Raw genomic sequence first — 18,181 nt, 5'->3', positions numbered from 1 at the left:
CATTTGGGCACATGCTTGCCTGAAAGAACCATACTTGGGACTTTTAATGTTAATGACATTTGTAACTTTTTTCCTTGACTTTTGCAATAAAGTGGTGAATACGGTTTGCAGTCTCAGAATGTACATGGTGTGCTCTTTCACTGTTTACACATTGACCCCGTTTTACCCCCACTTATTTTAGGGTAAGTGGGGGCAAGTTCCCTCCACTTACCCTAAAATCTGCAGAGTGGCGGTGCAGATTAGCCTGATGTAAAGGATCAGTTAGCCGGTTGATTAGTGCAGCATCCTGAATAAACATGGCGGGCAAACATTCACTAGCAAAGAGGTGACACAATGTTTGCCGCTGCTGCAGGGCCTCCAAGACTGAAAGACGCTGCATTCCTGATGAAGGTTGCCTGCAGTCAAAAACTTAATGATAAAGATTGCTGATCCACAACAAAGGAATCCAACCTTCAGAGAATGCACTTTGAAGCTACTCATTTATTCAGTTAGCCTCAACATCATGGTCTACCCCAAATAAAGTGGAAAATACTAGAGGTAATCAAACGTAGTATTGTTGTTGCAATACTTGATGTCATTTAATGCGTGAAAGAAAACAAGTTCATAACTCTAGTGCCATCGTCTGTTGGTCACAAATTCCTAGAAAACAATTACTGCCGTTGAAAGAAATTTAAGACATCCACTTCCGTCATGAGTCATGTGGTGTAAGCTTAAAAAAAATCCCTAATTTCACTAAATTATTTTTGGTTTTCCAAATTAAATCCAAATGATAAACTGAAGCAAGCTGTTCAGTTTCTGCAATATGTAGAGTTTTCTCCAAATTACCCGACTGACTGCTGTGATCAGGTGGAAATGCATCTTTTGAAGAACAATAATCTCAATATAAGACATGACAAGTTTTCGACTGAAATTTGTTTTGAGTGGCTGAACAGCAGTCACCGTTTTACTTCAAAGCACTTTTCCCAAATCTTAATTTTCAGATTTCTCCGTCTATTTTGAGGGAGAAACTGAACAGATCATTAAAATAACAACAGCAGAAATTTCTACATGTCAAACTTTGAATATGAAACTCGTAAAAAAAAAACAAAAAAAAAACAGGAAAAGACTAGAGATGAATGTATGGATGAAAAAACCGACAGATGATCTGGGATAGGATTAAAAGATTTTCCTATTCCTACATTATTGAACTGCAGGCTACTGTAACTAGCATGTAAACAGAATTATTTCCGTTATCTTTTCGTTTATTTTCTCTTCCATGCTCAAAGTAAAACAAAAGATTGATAGACGGATGGATGAAAGGACAGAAACAAATGAATCATGATGTGGATGGATGCATGAGTGATGGAAAAGAATGGATGAATAACAGATGCAGAAATGAATGAAAGATGGACAGATTGAAAAAAAAAATGGATGGACCGACAGACAAATGAACAGGACACATGGTGAAATTGGCAGATGGATCAAAGTGCGAATATATGGATGAACAGATGAAAGGTTCAGATGGATGGACAGACAAAACAGATGAAGGGATTAATGAAGGCTGGATGCAGACAGCGAGTGATGAATGACAGATGTATGTAGAGATGAACGGATGGGTGGATGAACAGATGGATAAAAAAAGGATAGGTGGATAAAAAAAAAAAAAAAAAAAAAAGGATATGTACGGAAATATTGATCGATTGAAAGATGGATGGATGGATGGATGGACGGACGAATAGACCGGGGTACAACCCTTACAATTTGACTGTTAACCAATTTGCAGAGAAGAAATCACAGGTTCCCTCTTCTTGTTCCCAGTTAAATATTTATGTCCTTTAAGCAAACCCAAAAACTAACTCCCAACCCCACAATATTGTAAGGAAACCTCTGCTTGGCGCATCTCATTTCCAGAACTTTGTTTGTCATGCAGAAAATGAGACTTAAATTGAAACAGCTGACTCGTCACGTCTGCTTTTCATGAATGAGAATAATTTATTTAAACAGATACAAAGATTTGATCACAATCATGGATGCATAAAAGACCTAGTAAAAACAAACTCTACACAGCATTATGGGAATATGAGTAGTTAGATTTACTCTGTAAAAAAAAAAACACATCCGTAAGTAACCCCACATTGGTCCCTCTACTGAGAATGAAAGAGGGTCTTAAAAATGGACACCAAGAAAAGACACCAGGCTGCAGGTACATTCAGAGCTCTAACCTACAGTGGACTATAAAAAGCCATTTGTTCTGACGCTTATAAAGAACATACACAATTTTGAACATAAGAAACGTAAAAAATACAAGATATATACACAGTATCATTATTGTAAACTTTCTATTGCCTTATAAAAAACAAAACATCAGAGGCAACACAGTCTGTGCTCGTGTGTATCCGGCTGTTCCCGTATCGTCTCTGAGCAGCTGGGATGTTTATGCTTCCTTATCTGTAATTATTATAGGGTAATGACAGTGCCATCCTCCTCCACCCCTCCCTTGGGCAGAGCAAGACTGTGGCGTGGGTCCGTTTTCAGAGAGCTGAGGATTTTGTGCAGGCTGCCGTTGCTGTGCCGGAGCGCCGGGTTGCTGCTGTGATGAGGCGGCTGCATGTGCAGCTCGCTGTGTTTGGACTGCTGGTGCTGGCTGTGTTTAAGGTTCAGGTCTCTGTGCAGCTGGTGGCTGAGGCTGATGCTGGGTTGTGGTTGCTGGTGGTGGGACCCTCCGTTGAGACTGGTCTGGGACCGGAAGGAAGAGGTGGAGACCACCGACGGCGGCCTCGTCGGAGGGCTGGGTGGAGCCGCCGGAGTCTGCTGGTGTGTTCGGGACGCGTTGGAAGCCAGTGAGGCGTTGGACCGGAGAGACGGTCGCTTGAGGCTATTCTCGATGACGATATCCGTGTCTTCGTCGCTTTCCAGGTCGTCGTGGTAGTTGTGATGCGCCACAGAGGTCGCCTCCCGCACCGAGGCCACCGACAAACTTGGGTTGCCGATGGAGCCGCTGCTGTCCGACGACTGACCTGAGCTGCCGGAGATTCTGCTGCTGCGGACGACGTTGTTGCGCTGGTTCACCGGCTTGACGGTCACGATCAGGTTGTGGCTGTTCGCGATCATCATGTCCGTGACCTGATCCAAAGACTTCCCCGTCACTTCGATGCCGTTCACCTCCAGCACCTCGTCGTTAACCGCCAGCAGCCCGGTGCTCTCTGCCAAACCTCCAGGGACCATCCGGGATATGAAGATGCCGAAAACTTTCTCCAGGCCGTGGGAAGTCACTCGAACGCTGGTCCCGTCGCGGATGTAGAAGCCCAGGGGTTTGTCCGAACCGTGGCGGTAGAGTCGGACGCGGCGGTGGGACTCGGGCAGGATGTCCACGTCGATGATGGAGGAGACGGGACGGAAGTCCTGTGGCATGCCGATTGGGACGCGGGGACGCTTACGGTTGATGTCGCTGTTGCGAAGCGTCACCACCGCCTTCTTTTTACGAGTCAAGGTGTTGGTGCCAAAAGTGGTGTAGTCAACCTCTTCTGCAAATAAACGCAAAAAAAAAAAACAGGACAGAAAAAATTAGAAACAAATACAAATAAATCTTTATGTTAGGCGACTGCTCTGTTAAAGGAGCAATCACACCAGCCCTGTTTAGTTCACTAATCAAACACTAGTACGATTGTCTAGACAGTTTCAATTGGGGAGATGTGAATGCATCAAACTTTGATGCAGGCCAAAAAAGCAAACTCTGGTCTAGCTTCCAAATCTAGGTCTTGATTAAATGCAAAATGGAGTGGAGAGCGCTCCAGAAGCAGAAAGCATACAATAACACAGGGCATTCTGGGTCAATACAGTCTAAACAAATGCTGTAGTAACACTAGTGGGAAGAATGGCTAAAGGATTTGACCAAGTAGACAAAAGAGAAATCTTATACTTGCTAAATTCTGACTCTACTCCATGTTTGTTTATATTTTGGGAAGAAGGAAGTTGCGCTCCTTTCTTCCTTGGGATGTTTTCCTGTAATTTCCTTCATGAGGTGGTGCTGCAGCGCCACCACAGGCAAGGGGGTGAAACAGGTTTCTCAAATGGTTTGGCTCGTTTGACGGTGCAGTGTGAAAGTGAACCACACCAGCTGCAAATGTAACAAGTGTTGCAAATTCAATTCTCAAATCAAACCAAGTCCGCCAGACTGTCTGGTGTGAAAACGCCCTAAGGACACCAAAAACAAATCGTAAACAATTTTTCGCTAGAAATCACCTGGTTTCAGATCACAGATTCAGATCATTTTCCATCACAATCAGCTGAAAATCATCAGCTTACTGGCAGATCAAGCCGAACTGGTGATCAGCCAGCGAGGAACGACACAAAGACTCAAATGTGATCCACACGCTGCTGTCAGCGAGAAGCAGCAAACATGTTGCGTGTGCATATTAGTTTCAGGACTGCCGAGTGCTGCGGCGCATTCCTCTGCTGACAGTGACGATCCACCCCTCCGCAAGCAGCGAGCAGCTGCATGCACCCTGCATATCTGTGCTCAAACACAGTGGCGCGTACGTGCAGCCATCCATCACGCGAGCGGATCAGCCATCAGTCAGGGATAATGAGGGAATACAGGATGGTGCAACCGATTGAAAATAGTTGTGGTAATTGAGTTAAGGCCTGATGCTTCAGGTCTGAGGTTTTGGAGCAATCAGTGGAACAATGAAGGCCTTCATAGAGTACTGGATCTCTGATTCAAAGGGTGAGTCATATCCTCAAGATATCACAACTACTGATGAGCATATATTCATGTACTTATGTAAATAGGAAAAATAATAAAAGATTAGTTTGCTTTGAAGGTCAACCACAAGCTGGTGTATTCCTATAGTTGCGAGTACATTAAGACACCCCAAGCTGGAGGGGAAGATAAACATGCTGCGGTGAAAAAAAAACAAAACAAAAAAAAAAAAACAACTTGATATCTGTCTGATCTTCCCATCTTTCTCTGCGACCGGCAGGAAATCTGGACGAAGTAAACCAGGATGTGACAGGAAGCGAAGGTCTCCCAGTGGGAGCATCAGCTCCTGCACTTTCATGAGTCACATTTGCCCTTTCGAGCTTTACTCGTTTATTTTTTTCCAGTAATGCATGTTGAAACCTTTTCTATACTTTTCTCCCCTAATCTTTGCACCCCTGAAATTAATTTAGACCCTTTAAACAGAAACAGAGGCCAGCTCCTCAGGCTCCCTTCTCACATTGTAAAGTGTCTTCTCCTGCAGCTTCTCTTCCTTCTGTAACTTGTCGACTAAGCAAGAACAAGTCTAGCGATGGGGGCGCGAGGGGAAAGGGAGGGAGAAAAAGAAACGCGCATGGAGGATCTGGGGAGATTTGTTACGTGCTTGTGGTGCAAGTCAGACGCAAGAAGCAACTTCTGGGAGTCAAGAAGCTGCTCTCTGTTAGGGAACGCTGTTCAATTTGCCGAAATGCTTTCTCATGTTGCAAACACAAAGTTTATAGTATCGCAGGGGGATTTAAGATGATTGCAAAACAGAAAATTGTGCCTAAGGGCACAAATTGTAAAAATGTGAAGGCCTTATTGGAGAACATTACCATGGAAACCAAGAAGTGGAGGAAAGTAGAAAAAAAAGAAGAAGAAAGAATTGAGGCAGGGTGAAATTGGATGACAATGTCCCAAACTTTGATCATGCATCTAAAATAAACTCTAGTATTTGTCACATGGCATTTAGGGATCAGAAGAAGCATGTAAACAGGTCATCCCGAGCACATTTTGAAACAAGGTGGTGGCTGAGTCATTCTGTGTGGATGCATCGTTTTGGATGAAGCACAAGAATCTGTCCAGAGCTGATGGGAAGATGGATGGAGCTCAGTAAATACAAGGAAATCCTGGACGGAAAATGTATTAAAGGTCGCAAAAACACATGAGACTTGGGAGGAAGTTCACCGTCCAGCAGGTCATCATCCCTGAACACACAGCCAGAGCTACAAGGGATTAGTTTAGGTCAATGTGTACTTATGATCTAGAATTACAAATCTCAACAAAACACACTGAAGTTCGGAGATGTGAAGTGGCAAAAATGTGAAACGGGTTCCAGAGGTGTGAAAGGGAGAAAAGATCTCCCAGCTCAACAAAATTAGTGTTGTTCAGTTTTCACAATCTTAAGAAAGCAAGTCTGAAAGAAATCGCACCGACGTCAACAGACGTTCCCCCCCCCAAAAAAGAAAAAAAATCATCAAGTGGTATTTTCAGTTTTCGGTGCATGTTCTGGCAGAAGTTGATCTGATTGAATCCAGACAAGGCGCTTGCTACAGGGCAGGAATTTCTGCCACAAGTGCAAGTTTTCCACTGATGGGAACCATATTGGGGAGGAGTTGCAGCAAGAGTCTCATTACAGGTTTTTAAGTGCAACACCCTGCGTCCGCACCCCTCACGTCGCTCTCAAACTCGAGCCGCAGCAAACGGCGCGCCACATCGCCCGGGTTACGCCGAGGGATAGGTGACCCAGCAGGCATAGAGCCAATGTCTGCAATCCAAACGCTGCTTTCAGCGGGTAACGTCTTACAGCTGTTTGGCAAAAATAAAATAATGGAAAAAAAAAAAAAAGACAAGGCATATATGCTGGAGTAATTTGTTTTATAAAAACCTACAAATTCAAAGGGGAGGGGAGTGGCTCAGTGCAGGGCAACAACTACTGGTGGAAATGTCTAGTTAATCTGAGCAGGTGTTTTGGGATTTACCCAAGAAACGCTACGAAAACTATATTTTAGGAAAGTCTATAACCACATTTCATCAGGATATGTTATTAGCAGTAACGCAACAGCAGGTCTGCCCAATTCTACCCACAACTTTTAGCAACAAAAAAAAGAAAAAAAAGAAAAGAAAATTAAGACACTCTGCTTCATATTTTTAACGCAGTAAATCTCTTTTTTCACCCTTTCCTCAGACTGGCTCCATCAATCTCTCTCACAGTTGAGCTGCACCGAAGAAGAGCCTACATCCAAGTTCAGATCAACTGTTTTGCATTATGGTAACATTTTTGTTGCTAAAACTTTCACAAGCGCTCTATTAACAGTAAGCTGCAACAGCACCACCCACGACCACAGGCGACTTCTCAGTTTAGCAGACGAGGTTCTTTCAACTCTATTCTCCTTACAAAATAGCAGATTTTTCTCCCCACTTCTGCACGTAACAAATCATTTGAAAACCGCTGCAGTTTATTCTGGCCAGAGAAAACAACCCTAATTACACTGTCCTCCATCTACCCCTGAGCTACTATGAAGTCATGATTCCTTCACGTTTTATGTAATGATTCTATGCTTCTTTAGGCTCAAATTTACAGAGTTCTCACAGATGTTTGACCAACGTTTTCAGTTCAAATGCAAAAATTCACCATACATTTAGAGCAAATAAAATGCTCTGAATATGGAACCTAAAAAAAAAAAAAAAACAGATATGGAAGGAGGGAAGAATAGATGATGGCCAAGGATGGATGAAAAAATTAATTAAAAAAGATGCCTGGACAAACCAATGCATCGTCAAATGTTGAATTCAGTGACGAGTAGAGGATGTGCTTTATTTGTAAATGATGAAACCAACTGATAAGTTGGCTTTCATCTAGAATTATGTAGAGACATGTAGATATATTTATATTTGATTCTTTTCAAGAAAATTGTCATCAACTGACCTGATGTTGAAAATGGTTCCTTTTATGTCCAGAACAATAAGTTAATTAGTGTACAAGTCTGAGCTGGAACCAACAACGTGAACCAAAAATGGCCCTTCATTACTATACTAATAGTGTATGAGTGGTTCCTCCAGTCTAATTTAAAATTAAAGGAACACCTCTTTTGACTTTAGATCTAAATAATCTGTAAATCTCATAAAAACAGTTGAAGGAGCCAGAAAGGTTTTAACCATCGAGTCCCTGACATCAAGGTCCAAGGTCTGCTTAAAGTGGGCGACACACGAGAGGGTGGTCCAGTCGATAACACTGCAGTCACTGTAATGCCTTCTGAAAACGAACTCCCTCCTACAAGAGAACATCGAGCCGAGCTCATGTGAAGCATCTGATCAAAGACCGACAGGTCAGCGAACGTCCAACCGAACCTCCCAACCTCAGTTTCTCTGATGGAAAAGATCTTTAAATTGGCTCCTGTTCGGTAATTCCTTGCTGTTATTTACATTTAGCTACGTAAAAGTAACTTTTTTTTTTACAGTACTGCTTGGAAATTCTCACAGCAGACATAAACTATCTAACCTGAAGACAACAGCTTTTTTTAAAGAACAGTTTGTATTTATATTAAAAAAAAAATTCTGCAAAATAGGCTTGCGAGTTCTTTGGCATTTTAATCAGAGCTACGTTAAACCTTTTTGAGTGAGTGTGCATTCAGTCAGTCAGTCAGTAATGTAAAAACTTAAATACTAAGATAAAATTAAAATATTGCAGTTGGCGTAAATCAAATGTAAAGCATGCTATTCCAGATTCCAGTTATCTTGTCCTTATGACTGGAGATATTCATAAAAAGGAGCTTTATAAGTTTTAATAGTCTTCATTTGCGTCCATATGAGCGTGTACGATCTGGCGCAAAGGGGTGGAGGCAGGAGGAGAGCGTGCAGCTTATTTTTTTGGGATACAAGTAGGGACGTTTGAAGGTTGAAGCCACAGATTTAGAGGAAACCCCAGTTTAGAAACGCAAACAGCTGGTTGTGTTTATGTTTAACATGATTCTGTTCCAAGTTCAGGATCAGGAAACTGCACTAAAAAACAAATCAAAGCAAAGCTACTTAAATGGCGCAGAGTATTATAAAAGCTCTGCTCCAAACTCGTGCATAACAGAATGAGATTACTGTTGTCATGCTTTGCAAAATCCGTCAAGATCCTACAGAAAAACCATAAAGGGGAATTTTATGAAGAAAAATTGGAGCTTAGACCTTCTGACACCAGAAGACGGGCTCTTGACCAACCCACAGCGCGGTCGGAGGAAGGGTCAGAGGTGAAAAGACGGCTCCTGGTCGACTTCTACCTCTCGCGGCTGACACTAAAGGAATGTAGCTGGAGATATCACTGAACAGCTTGAAAGTCTGCAGTACTACCCCAAGACAGGCGTGAGGTCCTCTGACCTCTGCGAGGGGTAACATGATCCCATCACTGAATTATCCTTAAAGTGTTTCTTTAAGGAAAAGAGGTTTTTAATGACCCGAATCCCATAGTGGCCAGAATCCGCTCGGTGGGAATCTTCTAGTAAACTGAATTCGGTCGGGGTTTTCAGATCCTATTAAAAGCCCCACGCTGTTTTTAGCCCTCTAAAGTAAAACGGTACATGGAAGAGAGGAAAGTCAGGCTTTGTTCCACCGAGGCCCACCTCTAGTTAAGCAAAGTGGCAAAAACCGTTTTAATGTTCTGCAACTTTTCCAGAATCCCCCAATAAAAGCTGAGAATCTAAGAGTTTTATGATCAGCCATTAGGATGCCTCAACACGCTTGTTCCTGGCAAATCTTCACCGCAGCTGAAAACACAGCGCAAGAAACCAACTACAGCTGAGTCAGTACTTCAAGTCCTTTCTAGAAAGTCGGTATGGTTTTATGTGTTGCTGGCGTAATGAAGGGAGACAGATGAAGCATTAATGCTATAAACATACCATCAGACACAAACACGGGAACTTTTTTTTTTTTTTTTTATGGCACGCAGCAAAGACCTGCAGAAGCCCCATAATCGTTGTCAGTCAGAAATCCAGACTGTGGACGTTTAAAGCAGCGTTTGAGGCCAGATTTGGGTGTTATATTTCAGACAGGGCTTTGTGAAAACTTGCACACAATATACTTGTTGTACCTGTGCTAACAAAGACAGGAGGAACCAAACTGCCCGCAGGAACAAGAGCAATTTGTCAATGTTTGATTCATGCAGTGCAGCAAGCAGCATTAACGCAGTATGCTGAAGTACGACAACGCATTTGTCAGAATAATAAGCAGAAAGGGAAATAAAGAAAGCATCTCTAGCACTTAGTTTAGAATAGTTTGGTCAGGAAAAGCAAGTGCTAACAGGTCTTGCTAAAAACAACAATGGTTGAAGATGTTCAAAATGAAAATGACTACTATTTTGTAAATTTTTTTTGTAGGTCTGAATTTTAACAAACGAGTCAGAAAGCACAGAAAATTAGTTCAAGGTCAACTCCTGTTAGCAAAACATCAACTTAAACCATCGGCCTGCAACCTGATCTGCGGCCTAAAATGTTAACTTTGTACTCATGTTTTATGTTTTGAAATATTATTGAAATCCGTTTCAACTGCAGTGCTGTGCAACAGTATCTGCTCTCTTCTCGCACAGTGTGACGTCGCCTCTCGTCCCAACATTATTATTGCTAATGGTTCACAACAGAAATTGTGCTTTAGGGTGCTGTACTTTTGCAATAAACTAATCAACAATCCAACACGAAGAAGTAAAACAGAGCTCTTTCCCCTTTAAATATGAAGTTTTATTTGTTTGGGTATGGCATAGTGACAATGAAGTAGATTGTGGGGGTTTTAAATGAAACGAAGAAGCAATGTGTGGTCTTTATTTTTCTGTCTTGAAAATGTGAGGAAATATACATAGAATATCTGTAAATATTGGTTAATGGCCAAAGCACAAATAATGTTAAATGTCAATCATATTGACCCAAATTTATTATAAAGATTTTAACCTGCAAAAACAGAGTTATTCAAAATTCAGGCGTCATGAAACTGACTTTCAGAACGTTTACCTTGAAACCGACCCATGTCAGCACTCTGCACAAAGATTCCGTCCTTGGCATTTGTGATATTTTTACTTTGCGATATGACCTAGAGATTAGAAAGCCCCAAAGAGAATCTCTGAAAAACAGCCGTTCCTTTCAGACTACTTCACGCAGCGCTCCAGCTTCAACGCAGGAGAAGAGCTAAAACTATTATTAAGAAAAACATTTATTCAACTCCTCATCTTGCACAAAACACCCAAACTTGCTACCTTTAGCAAAACATGTGCTGCCTGGGAGGAATATCATCAGGTTGTGTCATTCGTATCTCGTTTCTGTTGCTCATGATCGTCGGGTTTCTTCGAGTATGAAGGCTTTTGTTTTTAGAAATGTACTGTTCTGCCAATAACTGCATAGGACAACCTCCGACACCGACTCTGGACCGAGAAACGGCTTTATAGAACATGTCGACACCAGCGCGGTTCAACATCATGGCGCTTCCCAAGCCATAAAACTTATTTCATAGTTTGAAAACAATGATCCCATTGGACAGCGCTGAAGTAATTTCCTCAGCAGTAAAAAGAACAAGCATATATACCCTGCAGCTGTGTCCGAAAGCACACTCGGCTACAGTCCGACTATGCATGTGACATTCCTGCACCCCGACAACCTTCCACCAGCCCCCCTCCCTCCCCGCCCCCCCCAGCCTCAACGCCGCGTCTTCGTCCAGGCGTGACAGAGTGCTCAGTGACAGCAGAGGCCACGATCTGAGACGAAGCGCAGGAAGAACAGTGCAGGACGCTGCTGCCTTTAGCATTAGGTCACTGGATGCTGTGACAGTGGGCTTTATCGTGGGCCCCACAGTGAGAAATGCACACACGCAGCTGGAATCCCCCCACCCCCCTACTCTCAAACCTATAAAGTACAAAAGGATGAAACCTCACATGACACGGCGCATCCTTGCTGGACAAAAGGAGATAAGCGCAACACAATGCAGTTCACCAAATGCCCTGGAAGCAGAACATTTCCCCTCCCGTCTTTCTTGCTGAAGGAAAAGGTTAAAAAATAGACGCAGGACACTCTTTACAGCACTTTGTAGATAACATTGATCAGAAATGGCTAATTTTCATGAATGATCCTAAGTGGTTTCATTAAACCACACTGAAATGCATAGTATTAGTAGGACTAGAGACTTTTCCTTTAAGCATTTCTCACCACTCATTTTTAAGACATCAACCAAGACTCTTAGCTCACCCCAACAGAGAAAAAAAAAAAAAGCAGTCCAGACAGAATGAAGAACTTTTTTTTTTAAACATGCAAACATATTTCACATTCTTGCAGGGGAGGTTAAGGCAGGGCCTGGGTGGAAATTCGGAGGAGCTCGATAAACATACCAGAATATAATACACAGTGGTGCACAAAGTTGGAGTTTAAACAGAGAAGCCACAAGTTTCATTCATTTTTGCACAGCTTTGACGTTCTGGCCTACAGAAAAGAGTAAACACAGATTCGCAAAAAGCCTTCAGACAAATTCATCCGTAAACAGGAGAGAAATCTCACTTTGGGGGGAAATAAAAATCCAAATCTCAATTCGGAAATATTTTATTCGAGGTAAACATTCCGATGCGTTTTTCCTGTAGCTTAATTGGTGGAAATACGAGGCGATTGACGCAGTTACAAATTTGCCAGTCATGTTCATCTTACTCCATGTACAGTGGGGGAGGTTGTAATGAAAACTAAAACATCTCTAAGGCTCACAATCTAAGAACTGCTGCAAAAAAGTGGCAACAAGGACAACAATTAAGATAGTTTTATGGGGGCATGGTGACGAACAGTCACTTTTCTGACACCATCACACAAATGAAGATATACGAACATATCTGACCTCTAATGGGACATTAAGTGGAGCCATGTGCTTTCGTCGAACTGAGATCTTTGGCAAAAAAAAAAAAGCCATCCTAGGAGTGTTCTGCCTCAAGATCGTTTTTCCTCTTTTCTTACTTAGCAATGCTACTGCAAGCCAAATCTTAAAAATAATAATAATAAAAAAAAAAAACAGAGAAAAAGTCAATGAAATCAGCCACAAAACAATTATTATCGATTCATCACTATTTTCCAATCCAATGTACATCTGTACTCACTGCAGAGTTAGTAGGAAAATCTACAATAGCATAGCCTGCTTATGCTAAATCTGCTTAGCATGCACGCTTTGGGAAGATATAAAAAAAAAAAAAAGAAGAAAAGAAAACAGGGTGATTTGCACAAACCGTTTCCTAAACAGCGGGAAAAAAAACAACAAAAACAATAAAACTACAGCAGTCATTTGAAGACCCAACAAGGCTGTAAAACCTTTGCGTGCATTTACAGTATAAGCCGAATAGGGATTTGCATGCACTCTCTCACTGCAGTCGCTCATTTAACGAGCAGTTGCTGCAGCACACAGAGGCCGCAGCCGCACATCTGGGACAAGTTACAAAGAGCTGCCGAGGCTGCGCGATGCCTGCCAGAACAGCCCGTGCGGTGCTGTGGGGGAGCGGAGCGGAGCGCGTCGCAGGTTTAGGACTCATCTACAGGGAAGAGGAGCGCGCTTAAGGGAAAACGTGTGCGTGCGTGTGTGCTCACAAGGAGATTAATTTTATTTGTGTGCTGGCGAGAGTAGAGGCCGATATCCAGCAGAGATGGGGATGGGAAGAAAAGATCAAAGCGGCGAGGTACGTGCAGGTCTTGCATTCCTAAGAGAGGCAGCAATCCGCCGCTCTCCGTCGAGTTATCGCTCATAAACTGACGAGGAGGTTTCTTAGCAGACGTTTAGTTGCAGCCGGCCCGCTCGTGGTAATCTGCACCTTTCCAGCCCCCTCCAAAAGAAAACTAACAAAAAATAAATAAATACAAAAAACAACAACAACAAAAAAATCCCCCAAAACACATGCTGTTAATTTAAGCTCTCCACATTCACTTCCATCTGGTCAACAGGTACCGAGGCCGACGGCGCTGCTAGCTGCTCAAGCGACCGAAAAATGGCTGCTGCCACCAGACGCTAAACTGAATCCAGATTCTGGAAACGCGTTGCCTGAAGCGACACTTAAAATTACAGTAAATGTTGTTTACCAATTTGGTCATTTCTAAGGTCAATCGATTGCACTGAATTTTATTCTACGCCTTAACGTTTCCACTTCACACTTAAAAGTGAAATCCCAAACATTATGAAGTTTGTGGTTGTGACATCAGAATGTGGAGAAGTTAAAAGTGTCAATACTTTTGTAATTCTTTTTTTTTTTTACAGGTAAAAGAAGGATCCGAGTAGATGGATTTTAAAAGAAAGCATATGGAATAAGTTGCTTTGCTTCTATGCTAGTGACTAAAAAGGGAGTACATGCCGGAGATACAAACACAGTTTGGATAACAGCACGATTACTAACACTCCCTGAACTTTAAACAGACACCAGGGAAGCTTTTTGTTGACATTAATAAGACGTGAAGGTTTAGATATCCAGAGTAGAAACAATCCCTCAGATCAAACTCCCAACATTCAACCACTGATTCACCTCCTCAGATGTTTAATGAATCGCGGGTTGGGAGGATTTGCTCTCAACTGGACGTTCTTCAGAACGGATAAACAAGAAAAACATCGTCCTCACAGTCCCGTCTGGGAACAGTTCATTTGCTTCGACATCGGCAATGAGGAAGACAACGGACAAGCATTCATTCACAAAAGCTTCTTTTAGAATAACGTAAAAAAAAGCCTGGACTTATTTATGACATTTAAATAGATGGAAACAACTTTAATAAACAGAGAAAAGAATGCAGTGGTTGCAGCGGAGGGCTGGACGTTCTGCATTATTCTCCACTATAAATTTTGCTCAACCGCCGAGACTCGAAGCAACATAGTTTTGACTCTGAATCTGGCACACGAACATGGGAACATCCTAAAATGTGGAGGCCGCGCATTTGACTCCGCTTTTACCGTCTGAACCCGGATTAACGAAAAAGCACAGGATTTAGAACGGTGATATAATGAAATCCAAGTCAAGCAGAGAGACAATTATAATATTTAGAGCAGCATTATGGACACCGTTACATGCCATAAGCAAAAACAATAGCCCTACTGTAGTTTGAAAGATATTTCTATGACATATTTTCTTATGTGAACAATTGAGCAATGAGTACAATTAACTTTACTGGAGCAAATCTTAAACGTGGAACCAAACATTATGACTTCAATGAGCACCAAAGTATGTCCAGTTTGGATTCAAGTTGGCTCAAATTTCAAACCAACTCCATGAGTTTGTTTTGGTGAGCAAAGGTTTAGCCTGATTACGCAGAAGCTCGTCCTCCAATAATATAAACATATTGTTCAACAAAAGCAAATAACTGGTTTTAAATTAAAGATTGAAAACATCCTGAACTTCAAAGTTGAGCAAAAACAAGTACTTTTTTTTTAAACATTGATTTTACTTTATTACTTATGGTTGCGGAAAAATGCATTTCATTTTATTGATTTTCCAAACGTCATCTTGCTGGGTATTTGAATATCATTTAGCAGATTGGAAATGTATTCAGATAGCTCATTATGTTTGCTCTATAAATTATCTGAACTCATATTGACAATTGGGGGCTGCAAGATTTTAAGGAAACACTGAATAACATATCTGACATAACACCAATTCTGGTAAACCCACATTTTCTTGATCATCCCCTTTCCACAACATGCAGCATGTTGATCGCTACAAGTCAGGAAGTGGCTACAAGAAAAACAGCTGGTCACCTAAGCTTGTCCAGGACTACGGTTAGATATACCCAAGATGTTAAAAACAGCTGTAACTCTAACCACAATCAAGGTTGACCAAAGTCTATAAACTATAAATAGTAAGAGAAGAATCATAAAGAAGGCAAAAAAAAAGCATCTTGGGGTAAATAATTGAAGCTTTTTGTTCACATCTTTACCAGCTGATTCAGTAATTGCCAGTTAATGAAGTGGTGTTATCTAAAATCTGGCTAAATGAGAAAACCAATAAAGAAACAGAAAAAAAAAAAAAAAAATCAACAGGAGGAATGTTGCTGGGAGTTGACGACTATTGTTTTGACATAAAAAAAAACAACTACTTTCTACAGGTTCGTTTTCTATTCCCGTCTTATTTTCCCCCTTTTTTTTGCAACAAAACTACCGATTTTACATAACGGGTTGATATTTATTAGTCGTTACTGTCAAAAGTCACACTCATGGGTCACAATTAAATCTTTCAATTAGGTCATTATGTTTGCTACCACCATTTTTTTAACTCTCCCCCTCATATGTGCATGTGAACTCTTGCTTTACACATTAAATTTAGTCAGCTCTGCACCACAAAGTCCAAGCATGGGTCAAATTAAAGCAAGGCTTTCAAAAATATAGCTTTGTCTAGTCTTAGTGGTTCTCTTGCACTGAACTCCTGCAGACCTCTAAAGCTCTTTACAACCTTCTGCTTCCTAACCCTTTGACATTGCTCAACTCAAATCACTTTCTAATCTTATCAGCTGCAGGTAACAGACAACAAGCAGACTAGCTGGATTATGTCGCCTGTCTGCCTCACACACCCTCCTACATAGTCCAGGCCACGACATGCTGGAGGATGCAACATATAGAGAGACAAGCAAGGAAACGAGACAGACGTGTAATAAACACCGATGTGGCTTAGAAGAGATAGGAAAAAGAAAATGTTTTCAGCCAAAACATCAAGCCGACTTATGCGTGGATCAAATTTTGTTTGTGTTGAACTTAGGGGTTTTTGAGAAAGAGCGAGAAAGCGGTCACTGAGGACATCTTGCCGAGAGGGTCTAAACATCGTATTCCTAAGAAAAGCAATCCCTTGTTGGATTTCTCACTCACATCAGGGGCAGAAAAAAACAAAACAAAACAAAAACAACCAGTCGCATTACAACTCGACCCGAAAGCAGCCAAAGAAAATGTCAGAAACAAATTTGGATAATTTTCATCCTGATTTCAATCAAATCCAAGGCTACACATGTATTCATGCTCCCCAAAATCCTCAGCTATGAAACTTTACATTTAGTCCATCTCTAGGAACTGTCCACACCTATAGTTCCTTTTTCATACTTTGTAAAAGATACTGTTCAGTTGTATCGCAAATGGAAATCACACTCGACTTGGACAAAGTTTCCAAATATCGATTAAAGTGATAATAAACAGACAAAAAGACTGGATTTGAGCAAACCTGACATATTACAGCAGCTTTCTAGACATTTAATTTTGCTTTGTATGGTATATGCGGACAAGGAAAATGATAGTTTGTACAGTTTTCACTACAACTTGCCATTTTTTGCATTTAATTTTACCAATATGCTAGAAAGAATATGTACAATAGAATACGGTGTTGTCTGCATAGAAGTGAATTAGTTGTATCTGGAGTCAAAATATAGAATTGGTTAAAAACGATGAAGAAATGTCAAGTTATAAAAAAATAAAAGGAATACACTTTGCAGTTCAGTACCATTAAATGTTTCTTGTAGGAATCTATGTAAAGATCCGTGGAGCTGCAGTCTCAAATCGACAAACAATGAAAAGTCTTTCCAGACACTCCGGAATGAGCGCACCACAGCTGTCCTAGTGTTTACTTGGGCAAAATCTTTTGCAAGCTTGGACAGATCGCTCGCTCTTTTCGCCCAGCACCTGAAACATCCAACCACCCCCCTCTGTTAGATACCAACACAGCATAACCCAATGCTTCCTGTGCACGATGACACACATCCTGGTTTCTTCCTTGCTCCTTCTTTGCTCTACGTACTCCATTTGTGGACGATTTCTGCTGGTCTTTGGAGAATACTTTGTCTCCCTCTCACTCTTTCGCAAACACACACACACACCATGTCAACAAAAAGTGTCTGTGGGAGTGTTTCCACAAGAGCTGTCAGTGTCCATTGTTTCAGGCTGCAATTCATATCAGGACAAGAGTCAGGGCTCATTCCTCCCCTCCTCCATTCTTTTCCTTCCTCTCCCATCCTGAACTGCTGAGTTGGCCTGATTCAACCGCCAACTCGTGGCCTGGCTGTTTGGAAAAGGGTGTGTGTGTGTGTGTGTGTGTGTGTGTGTGTGTGACAGGGGGGCAGCTTCTTCTCACGGTGTTGCTGTCTGCTTTTGTCAGGCATCTGAGTCACTTCAGAAGCAGATAACCTAACAGCAATAAGTGTCTGAATGGTCCATTAAATTTAAAGTATGAAGCGTTAAAGAGAATTGTACGTCGGGTAGGCATACAAGTACATTTCATTTTATTTAAAGATGATCAACTTGCAGCAACGGTATGAAGGAAAGTTTTAGCCCTTTTCTTACAGTAACGGATAAAAACTTTGATCGACCTCAACACCTGGAACCTGCTCTCATCTACTCAGGTTAAACAGATGGTACTACTTTAATTGCTTTATGTATTAAACATTTTGAAATGTAATTTGCTTTCTGAAGATCACTTGAACACCCCCTCTGGATATTCCGTGACTCAGCGGGTCCCCTGAGCGCCTT

General features: G+C 41.6%; 1 protein-coding gene across 1 annotated transcript in view; it reads right to left on the bottom strand.

Moving 5' to 3' along the window:
• Positions 1-1,946: 1,946 nt before the first annotated feature.
• The window catches only part of pard6gb (par-6 family cell polarity regulator gamma b), a 32,209-nt gene continuing 15,974 nt past the window's right edge, over positions 1,947-18,181 (bottom strand). Inside the window, exon 3 of the mRNA XM_008422064.3 lies at positions 1,947-3,503. Within this exon, the coding sequence (XP_008420286.1) occupies positions 2,437-3,503 (1,067 nt within the window). The 3' untranslated portion in view covers positions 1,947-2,436. The remainder of the gene's footprint in view (positions 3,504-18,181) is intronic.

The sequence above is a fragment of the Poecilia reticulata genome, chromosome 11 (assembly GCF_904066995.2).
Source record: "Poecilia reticulata chromosome 11, P_reticulata-male-v2, whole genome shotgun sequence".
NCBI lineage: Eukaryota > Metazoa > Chordata > Actinopteri > Cyprinodontiformes > Poeciliidae > Poecilia > Poecilia reticulata.
Note: the sequence above shows the minus strand (reverse complement) of the source record. Positions and strands in the feature narration are given on the sequence as shown.